Consider the following 11,583-nt stretch of genomic DNA (forward strand, 5'->3'; position numbering starts at 1 on the left):
TTTACAAACACTAAAAATTTATTTCCCATTTCCTGCTTTTGTTTCATTAAATACTTTTTCTCAATATCATTGAAATCAGGAAGGAGACCGCTTAAGCGATGAAGATCTGTACAAATTCCTCGCCGATATGAGAAGACCGTCTTCTGTCTTACGGAGGCTCAGACCAATTACAGGTATTTTCAGGTTTTGAGTGATATGGTAATTATCACTGATAATTATTTGCCCCTTTTCCATTTATCTGGCCCATACATCTATCTGTGCTCAATACATGTCAGTGCTTTCTGTCTCACTACCACGTGGGCTAACAATTTGGATTCTGAATTCAGAACCATTATTAAATGAGCTCTAAAATGAGAATGATGAATTATAATTGTGGCTGAATGTGCATATGGACAGCAAGTGTACAGAACCGGGTCTGTGGAGCCCTGGCTGTCCTCTGCCTGTTGGACGTTGGGATCAAAGGTGTGCGTCTACACGCCCAACTTGCTCTCTCGTTCTTTAATTCTTTACTTCCCATTCGTTCAGGTAGCATTTACTATTTTACATGCACTTATGTATGGATAAGTCATTTTTAACAATTTGAATCTTGATAAAATGGAATGATTTCAGTATCTAAATGCCTGATTATTGGATTTCTATACTGTTCATCACAGATTTTTATTATTTTTTTATTATTTTATATTATTTTATTATTTTATATACCAAAAATCCTACTAAGAATAATCTGTGTTAGTAAAAATTCTGTTGCTGTGGCAGATTGCTTCAAATGAAGATAAATTACTTAAGATTAATCAGCTTAAAAGGAGGAATGTTTCCCTTTGACCCGCTTTTCAGAGCTTCCAGCCATTAGGTGGGTGGCTTTGCTTTGGGACCCATCCTGAAGTGGAACACTTCGGTGAAACTGCACGGGGTCCAGCAAAGCTGCTTAGTTTATGGTTCGCGGAAGCAGATGGAAGGATCAGGGGATGCTTCTCAGGGGCACACTTCCGATGGTGGAACTTCCTTCCACTAGGCCCTACTCCCTAACATCTCTGCCATGCCCTAGTTAGTGCCATATCCTAGTGAAAAGTCTTTGGGAGCACTCAGTCCCAAGGGTAGCCATCACAGAGCATTTATGTTCACAGTGACTTTATAATGTATTTTTCACAGCTCAGCTGAAGATAGACATTTCTCCTGCACCTGAAAATCCCCATTATTGCCTAACCCCAGAGCTGCTTCAGGTGAAGCTTTACCCTGACAGCCGAGTCAGACCCACCAGAGAAATTCTGGAATTTCCTGCCAGGGATGTCTATGTTCCAAACACTACTTACAGGTAAGATATACAATCTTGGTGAATTCTGAGATAAAATACTGTATATTCTAATATTAAAGTAGAACTAGGATGAAACTCTTTAAAAATCTTAGGTATATTTATTACTTTTTCTATCTCTTATGCCTTCCACTCTTAAAGGACAATTTTATTAATAATTGTCATATAGGTAATAAGCTGTACCTGTGTGCCAGGTATAATGTTAATTACTTTACAAAATATAACCCTCATATCCTAGGCAGTTAAGCTGAAGGACAGAAAAATTTATTGCTGAGCATCACATTTTAGTTTGGTGGTGGCCAGCATTTGATTGTGGGGCTGTTTGGTTAAAGCGTTTGAACTGCAAATTTATGTTTCCTCAAATGTTAAGTATTAGTAGAATTTTGGGTCACACACGAATCTAATGCTTATGCTTCTGGCATCAGGTTGTAGGTAATTAGCACTTGTGGAGTGTATGCTGTGTAGACAGCTGCAGGCTGTTATACATATGGCTTCTCAGACTGAACACTGTGCAACTGCTGTCTAGGCCTTTGCACACACTGCCCGAGAATGATGTTCCTTTGCTGTTGATAATAATTAATTGTGAGATGAGGACTTGACATGTCTGTTGGGAAGTCTAGCGGTAGCTCAGAGACAATCTAAAGCAGAGCTTGGGTTTCAGTCCGGACTCACGTGCCACCCTAATAGTGCTACTGTCATTTTCCAAGGTCCTCAGGCCCAGATTTTTAGAATCATAGTGCTTTACTTCTTTCCTTACCTAAATTTCATTTGGTCAACAAGTTATATAGATTCTACTTTTAAAATGTACCTCCAATCCAATGCTTTTTACCATTGTACCTTTTTAAAACTCTAGTGTAAGTTACCATATAGAGCATTACTGTCAGGTAGAAATATCATTAAATGACGCTTGTAATTTACAATTTTATAGTTGCTATATATTTATAATCAGGTGAAAGTAATAATTTTAATTGTTTTTAAAAACAGTATAAATAACATATAATGCAAAATGATATTTTATTCTTTTCTCTATTTTCAGCATCTCATGTGTATTTTAGGTACACTTAAAATTCTTACAAGCCACATGTGATTAGAAACCTCTGTGTTGTATGGCTGCTAATCTCAGATTTTGCTGTACCTTCCTAGGTGATTTTATTTCCATTCTTTTCTCTGTCAGTTCTTGACATTGCACCTACCAAGACTTTCACACGTTATTTTTGGCTTCTATTACAAGCAGAAAATGTATTTATTCCTTACAGTAGTGTATTAGACTATGTAGTCTTTCATCTTTCTCTCATACTCTGGTGTCCTTGGTTTTCTCATTGCATGTCACCTCAGTGACCTCTGTTTGTCTGTGAACAAAGTTTTACCTAACATTCACCATCAGAATCTCTTTGCCTTTCTTGCTTTTTCTCCTGTCTTTACACACATAAACACTTCTTCCTAGAGGTTCTCAACCTTCTCACTGCTAACTGGTCTACTTCCTCACTCTCTCAGCTTCTGCCTTCCTATGCCATTATCTGGGAGTTATAATTATGTCATTATTTTCATTTGAATATAATTGCTGTAAAAGGCAAAGACATAGTTTATAGATTACTTTTCAGCATCTGTAATATCCTAGAACATAAAAAGCACATAATAAGTATTTATTCAGTGAGTTAAAAATACAAAGCTAATAGGAAAAATACAAAGTAATAGGAAAATGGGGTTTTCAGTCATGGATATGTCTATGATTTCTGGGGCCACTTTCACTTTTGGGGTGGTTTAGGGAAAGTGACATATTGGCTATTCAGGTTTTATTTATTTATTTTTTGAGACAAAGTCTCTCTGTATAATAGTCCTGACTGTCCTGGAACTCTCTAGGTAGACCAGGCTGGCCTCGAACTCACAGTGATCTGCCTGCCTCTCTGCCTCCCAAATGCTGGGATTAAAGGTGTGGTCTATGACAGCCTGGTGTATTTATATTAATAAAACATGAAGGAACAAACATTCAAATATGTTCATAAAAACTTGTGAGTAGCATTTAAAGGAAAAAAGTAATACAAATTATTCTACAAGTTATGTGTGAGACTGCTTTATAGACAGGAGTAAGGAGGGATTGCATAACCAAAGCTGCATATTGCCTAATTCAGAGACCTTCAACTCTGCTGCCTGCCCAGGAGAGCAGGTTCTGGAAGAAGACCTACAATTTGTGTTTCTCCCCCTTCCCTTTGCTTGAAGTAGCTCAGAATCAGAGAAAATAGTAATTAGGAACTTTGAGTTGTCTTTTGTTCATGTTTCTGCTTACCATTGTTATTTAATTACATTGTAATATTTTCTGAAAAAATTATATGAGTATGCTCGAAGATCACATAGTAGAATAAGGCTTAAAACCGAAAACAGACTAAGTTCTGTTGCCAGCCCACCCCGTCTTGATGCCACAGTCCATCTTCAGGCAAAGGGCTCTCTTCTGCTTTTTGTGTCGGTGTTAGTTGTGTGTATTATGAACTCTTCACAACTGAGCAGTGTGGATGACTGGATTTTACTCCTGTGTTCTGAAGCTTGTTCTTTCTCCTAGAATAGTTATGTTATTTTTGTCCCCCACCCTTCTGTCTTTCATCATTAAAACTTGCTGAAATGTCTGGCAGTGCAGCGAGGAATGTTTTTTCTTGTCTTGAAGCTTTCAAACAGTGGATGCTTTCTAAGGTCGCCAGGCTGACTATATGTAGTTTCTGTCTAGAAGCCAATTTCCCATCCTAGAGATTCTTTACCTTTACTTATTACATTTCCGCCATTATCCTAGACATTACTTACCATTAGTCATTATCCACTCTTTACCATTATCTTAGAGATTTTTTTTAAACCCAGCGAGGGAGTCATATTTCCCATGTTTTTCTTTCTGGATGTATTTATGTTACTGAAAACTTTCAATAGCTTCCTAATTATGATGTATGGAGGTACTTTAAGAAATGTACCTGATAGTGTTTTTATTTCGTTGTTTATTTTTGAGATGAGGTCTTGCCAGGCTGTTCAGGATGGCCTTTCCTAGCCCCTGGGCTTAGGTGATCTCCCTCCCCAGGCTTTCCTCTCACTGACTACAAGTACATAAGTACATGTTTCCTCACTTGGAGGTTGATGTTTTTGAATCTTCCCAGATTGACAGTTTTGTTAGGTACAGAATTCTAAGTTGTGTTTTTGTTTGTTTGTTTGTTTTTGTTTTTTTTTTTGCCAGCAGCTTGACAATGTCTTTGCTCTCTTGCTCGTGAGTGTCTTTGTTTTTGAGAAGTCTGATGCTATGTTTGCAAACTTGTATGCTGTGGGTACTCGAGGCAGTGGTTCTCAACCTGAGGGTCACGACCCCCACAGGAGTCACATGCATCTCCTGAGTATCAGATTACAGTTAACAGTAGCAGAATTACAGTTATGAAGTAGCAATGAAATAATTTTGTGGTTGGGGTCACCATGACAAGAGCACCTGTCTAAAGGGTCACAGCATCAGGGAGGCTGAGAACCACTGCTCTGAAGGAGTACTCCAGTTATTCTCTTTATTCCTTATGTTTTAAGATTTCATGTTGATACTACCTAGTGGTAGATGATAATGATTTAGTATCTTTTATTCTAATTATTTTCATTTAAATTACTTTCATAGACATCTTATAAATTTCATAATTTCAGAGATCGTATTTCTGTATATGAGAAAACATTAAGCTGAGACAAAGAGGTCTATTTGATCTAAAATCTAGGTATGGCTTCCTTTTCCATACTCTTCATACTAAAGGATGAACGATATACAACATATATAATTGCATGTGTCATGAATAAAATTAAATATTCCCATTTATGGATTATTGATTGATATATTATTAAAGTATCCCAGAATAATTTTATCTTACATTTTTGCCTCAAAATCTGAATTATCATTTTCTATAATTTTTAATGTCTTACTGTGGGCATGGAATAATGGATACAAACAACATCTAGAGAATACTCTCAGTGTTAATTAGTAGAAAGTAGGAACACTTGAGAAAACCTTGTTATAGAAGTTAAATGGGGTGTGTTGTACGAAGAGAGGGCCTGCTTTTGGTCCAGCTAGCTTACACCTGAAATAATCACACAGAAATTGTATTAATTAAATTACTGCCTGGCCCATTAGCTCTAATTTCCCATTGGCCAACTCTTACATCTTAATTCAACCCATTTCTACCAATCTGTGTAACACCACGAGGTTGTGGCTTACCGGGAAAGATTCTAACCAGCGTCAGTCTCAGGCAGGAGCTTCATGGCGTCTGCCACTCTGCCCTTCTTCCCAGCATTCTGTTCTGTCTACTCTGCCTATCTAAGTTCTGCCCTATCAACTAGGTCAAGGCAGTTTCTTTAATAACAAATGAAAGCAACACAAATACAGAAGGACCTCCTACACCAGGGTTGAGTGCAGGGCTGACTAAGTGAAGAAAACCATGCTGAATGAGGCTTTTAAGTGCGTGTCCGATTTAATTTCACACCCTCATCAAGGGTGGCAGGTAAATACATCAGAGAATGAAGTGCATCTTGCACAGTATAAAGGATATGATTTTGGTTTTGAATTTGTGCAAATTATGTAAATATGTAGTAGTAAGTGCTTGAGGTAAATTGTTTATTCGGATTTGCTTTTTGTTTTTATTACTGAACTTTTTAGTATTTGAAATGGTTCGTATTAGTAAGTACTAATTGTTCATCCAGAAACGATAGATTGGTTTCTATGTTAGCATTATTTAAATCTGCGATCATTTGACTTTCTTTCTCTCAATATGGGAAAACGGAATCCTGTATGTCCTAGAAATTCATACATTTCACAGTCTTAGAGAGGGTGATTTGAAATGCTTGAAGACACTGGACGTTGAAGGTGTTAATAGGTGAAAAGAGGAGGGATGGGGCTGGTAAAATAGCTCTTTGGGTAAAAGTACTTGCTATGTTAGCCTGATGATTGAAGTTTGATCCCCTAAGAGTCATTGTGGAAAGAAGGAGCCAACTTTCCATAGCTGTTTTCTGATTTCTACATGTGGGCCATGCATATGTCTCCCCTCCCCCATAATAAATAAAATGCAGAATGTAAAGGGAGACTATGAAAGTTAGCATTGTCCAGTTTTGTGTTTTTTCTCTGACCTCCAGTGTCCATGGGACTGATAACCATGTGTATTTTTTGAGATAGCTTGTTGCTTTGGCACCCAGAACTCAGGGTTCTTCTATCTCTGCCTGCCAGGTCTGAGGTTGCAAGTGTAAACTGTCGTGTTAGATGACAGGCTTTTCTCTGTGTTAACCAAGAAGAGGCCCAGTCTTTGAAATCCTTTACAATGACAAATCATAGGTGCAATTAAGAATTAGAAGACATAGAACTAATAAGCCACATAAGTGAAGCCTATCAGCTGATTGCTTATGCTATCCTGTTATCACATAAAAGACCTTGTGTAGTTGTTACATTTGGATAATCAGCAATGAGCCCTTTCTTGGGATTTTATTAAATGTTTGAAATTGCTTAGAAGTTAGTAGCTCCCTCGTGGTATTACTTGTGTTCCAGATAATTTCTTAATGACTGTTGTAGCCTTTGACTTGTACTAGACCAAGGTACATCTAATTGAGCAAATCCTTCTGTTTTATTGACATCTACTTTTTTGAGACATGTCCACAAAGCACATGATATTCTTGGCAGACTGTAAGAGTTGCCCTCTTTCCCAACAATAGCCTTAGTTGTGTTTGCCTGTTGAACTTTTGTATCTTTGTTTTTCTATCTAGTTCATTTTTATTTTTTTAAGTGTGGCTAGCAAATGTGCTATAACTAAAACTGTAAGAGAGATTTGGTAATTACTAGTGTGAAGATCAAAATAAAAGCATGCAGTTTGTTAATACTGCCCTTCACAGTTTGCTGTATGGACCTCCTCCTCTTCATAAATACCAATATTCTTATTGTCTGTGAAATGGTTGTTCTGTTCTATGAAATACTAAACACACACACACACACACAGAGAGAGAGAGAGAGAGAGAGAGAGAGAGAGAGAGAGAGAGAGAGATTAGTGTAATTAATTACGGTTGGCTTCCTCATGTCAGTCATTGTATGTCATTTGTAGCTATGGGGTGTCTCTGTGACAGATAAGGACTCTGGAAGCCACAATAACAAATGTTAGTTTTAAAACCAACATTGAATTGTATGTTACTAGTTTTCTTTTGAGTCATTTGATAAGCTTATAATGAACCAGTTTAACTTCCCCCAATGTTTTATTTCAAGGTGCAGCTTGGCTAGGCAGACTAGGTCAGTGTGAGCACATGGGGCCACGTGACACTTGCTTCTTATAGCTTGTCCTTGTGTTATGGTAGATCTCCCTTTGCAGAGCAATTCTTGATTTTTGTGTATATATGAATCCTATAATCTTACATTTTTGGAATAATATTTTAGCTTATAAAATGCATAGGATTAATAAAAGAAATCAATTATGTTTAATTAAGGTGATAAATTTTAGTTATGTTCTTTATTAATGAATTAAACTAAAACATTCTGTCCTCTGATATAATCAAAAAGACTATTTTCTAAGCAGTATTTTGAGATAGCTGTAATAGTTGGGATATAAAAACATTGCTGCTGATGCTGCTATGGCTCATTGTTTACATTCTTAGTTTACTGTGAGTGGTACTGAAAACTAAGAGACTCTGTGAAAACTCTTGAGTTGAGAGCCCGATTTCCTAGCACGCTCATATTGCCACACAGGTGTTTTTAAAAAGTCAGGGTGGTGGTGTGCAATCCCAGGCTCCCAAGGGAGAGACAAAGTTCCAGAAGCAGGAGCAGCCTGAAGAGTTCTGTTCATTTACCCTAAAAATTAAACTATTTCCACCAGAAGTGTTTGTGTGGATTATTTTCTTAAAGTAGTTTGAACAGTGATAACCTAAGATCTGGCTTTTAAAAATATGTGCGTGTATTTAAACATTCTGTTCATAAGACCGTTAAAGTGCTTTCTCTGGCCATGAGCAACCAATGAGGCAGCTTTGGCAGGTGGCTATTCCTGGTTGTGGAATTGTAGTCAGAAGCTTGGCTGCTTCTCTGAAGATGAGCGGCAACAATTCTATGTCTTTAAGGTTGTTTATTGCTGTTTCAATAAACCTAATCATTTTTAGGTGTGTTACTATCTTAGCACATTGGAGCTGTAGCATACCATTTTTTGTGGTTTACATGGAATTCTTTGTTATATTTATATTTTATAAAACTCATTTTAGACTTCACCCTATGAAGGCGTATTGTAGGGACTTGTCAACCCTGCTTTCATACACAGCCTTGAACTGCACTGTTGGCATCAATTGAGTAATTTTGCCCTAGGTGATTTTCACCCACGGAAAACTCTTTGGACTTTGCTAAAAGAGGCAATTGTTTGATGACTTTCAGTTTTTTAAAACTGCAGTGTTGGACAATCACTAAGTAGTGTACAGAGAAGTACATTGCTTGTAGGTGTTAGTGTTAGGCACAAAAAATGGGGTGATAACAGTTATTCTGTATAGAAGGCAATATGTATAAGAATGCAAATTTGGAATAAGTTGTATAAAGTAGGAATTCAATAAATATTGACTAGTTAATCATCTCTACTAGTATATGAGTAAGCTAACTGCCATGAGTTATGCTACTAGAAAGATGTCAGTATGAAAACATGTAAATAGATCATACAGTAACAGGTGACAATGGAATGAGAAATGTATATGCCAGCTCTCTACTGGTTAAGAATAAACTCTTGATGTGATTTTAACAGTAATTCACTAAGACCAGGTAGATGGATGTTTGATGCTCTTAGCCTTTTAATTATTACTCTTCAATTTTTACTATAATCTTCTAGGTTTACTTTCTGTCTATGTAATGCTACCATTTGAGGGCTGTAGACACAAGTGCTGCACAAGGAAGATTGAGTTACCATTTGCTAGAGCTATAGAAGAAGGAAGATTACCTGTACCTCAGAATATAAATATGTCCAGTCCAATCAGAAAGGGGAGGAATTGTAGACAGATGGGATTAATTAGGAAAATACTAATAGGATGCTTTATGGTTTTTTGTTTTTGTTTTTCTTTGGTTTGGTTTTTTGAGACATTGTTTCTCTATGTAACAGTTCTTGTTGTCCTGGAACTCTCTTTATTCCAGACTGGACTTGAACTCACAGAGATTGCTTGCCTCTGCCTCCCAAGTGCTGGGATTAAAGGCCTGCATCACCACCGCCTGGCTAATAGGGGTTTGATTTCAAAAGAGCAGTATTGTGCTGGTGTAAAGTTGTTAAAGAGGAGCCAGGCATGGTGGTTCATACATACAATCTCCGACCGTAGGAGGCAGAGAAAGATGGGTGGCATGTTTGAGGCTGGCTAGGCTGCTTCAAACACTGATCGGGCTCAGGGGCTAGGGACCTTAGACTGCTGGAAGGATTTGAATCTCATTATTTATGCAATTGTTCTTCTAATTGGAAAACATTCCCATGACTGTTTGGCAATAGGGCTTATATGAGATCCACAAGAATGAATATGGCATCTTTTGGGAGCATCACTTCTTAGGAAATTTTTGGAGAAAATAACTTTTTATATGGAGGTAGATATATGGAATATGAGATATGATTCATATGTAATAAGATTCTATGTTTTAAAGTAAGATTCCAGTAAAACTTTGAAATTTATTATGTGGCATGTCATTATCCTGTAACTTGAAAATTTGTTACAGGGATACATTTTAATTATTGTCTGATGTTGTATTTCTATAGTAGATAGCCTTAAACAAAGCAGGCACAATGTTGTTATTATAAATTTGTTATAGTATGATTGATAACTAGTGGGTTAGGAGTTGATCAGACTAAAGGCAATCCTTGAGAAGAAATCTTATCAGAAAGATTTCAAAAGAAGGTTATAGGATATGAGAGGCTGTGCTTACAATTTAAGTAAAAATCCAGACCTTCTCCAGGTTCCTGGTAGTGATGCTGACGGCTATAAAACTTAAGAGGGTATGAAGTTTAGAGAGGGAAAGAGAGGAGTTGAAAAGAACTGCAAGGGGCTGGGCTACTACGATGTGCCTGTAGGATGGAGGGAGAAGTGGCTAGTAAGCAGTGTGAGAAGGGGATCTAAACAAAGATTATGGGTTGAGTATGTAGAGTTGGGGAATTTTCCCATGGAAAATAGAGTCCATGAATGCAGACAGAATATTTGAGGGTCACATTTATAAATACCGTCTTGGGACTGGGAAATGGCTCAGTCAGTGAAGTTTCTATCACAGGACCCTGAGTGCTGAGTCTGAATTCCCATCACCTACTATGTAACATCCAGGTATGGCATGCCCCCCTTGGTACCTCAGTGTTGGGCACCAGAGACAGGTGGATTTCTGGAGCTGTTTGACTGGCCGGCTCCAATTCAATGTTAGACCAAGTAATGGGTGGTCAGCTGCCACACACACACATACACATACTTACACTTTTTCATGAACACAAGCATATTTTCCCTCTGCACACAGGCCTCGCTCCCCCAGAAGAAAGCTTGTGTTGCTCCTTGATGGTCAGAGGGTAAGGAAGGACTAGACTTCTGACTGTGAACCTGAGGGAGGGCTGGTGAGTAGCAGTGCTGGAGGGCGACCAGAGAGAGCAAAGGGAAAACTTCCACTGGGTTCGACAACCGTGGATCAGTGCTAACGTCTTCTCCAGGCAAAGAAGTGAGACAAGGCAACACTCTGGGAAATGTAAAGAGGAAGCCTTTCTCTTCCAGAAGAATCTCTCAGTCTGAGCATTCTGGGGGCAGGGGAGATCAGTTTGGTACTTCTAAAGGGAACAGAATGAAACACATCATCTGAGAGTTTAAGAAAATGAAGGAAAGCAGCTAGAAGGAACACCTGCTATGCTGTGTCCTGAATCATTTGTGCCCAGGGTTTCTGGTTTGTTTTTTTTTTTTTTTGTCATGGAACCATTTTAGTATTCAGCTGTAAAACTCAAAGTAAATTTTCGGCAGGTTGAATTGTAACTATGAAAACTGGCTTTTTCTTGCTTTTTTTGTGTGTTTTTCTGTAGAAAAATATTAATGTAGGATACACAAGACCATATATGTCTCTTATGTGATTTAAAGATATGTATGATATAGTGTAACTTAAGCTATGATGCCAGATATTGATTGAGGCAAGTTACAGTATAACTTGGATACTACTTATATTTAAAGACTTGGTTTAACTCAATTTTTTTTGAAGTTTTTCTAAGATATAGTTCTTGGAGCTGAAGAAATGGCTCAGTGGTTAAGAGCGCTTGCTGCTCTTCCTGAGGACCTGGGTTCAAGTC

General features: G+C 37.7%; 1 protein-coding gene across 5 annotated transcripts in view; it reads left to right on the forward strand.

The window, feature by feature from the left end:
* Nucleotides 1–11,583, forward strand: part of Dock7 (dedicator of cytokinesis 7) — a 192,184-nt gene that overhangs the window by 65,632 nt on the left and 114,969 nt on the right. For all 5 annotated transcript variants that reach the window (XM_085686298.2, XM_085686294.2, XM_085686295.2 and 2 more), the window contains exons 13-14: nt 80–173; nt 1,150–1,312. In XM_085686298.2, the coding sequence (XP_085542424.1) occupies nt 80–173; nt 1,150–1,312 (257 nt within the window). The remainder of the gene's footprint in view (nt 1–79; nt 174–1,149; nt 1,313–11,583) is intronic.

The sequence above is a fragment of the Myodes glareolus genome, chromosome 3 (assembly GCF_982192425.1).
Source record: "Myodes glareolus chromosome 3, mMyoGla1.1, whole genome shotgun sequence".
Lineage (NCBI taxonomy): Eukaryota > Metazoa > Chordata > Mammalia > Rodentia > Cricetidae > Myodes > Myodes glareolus.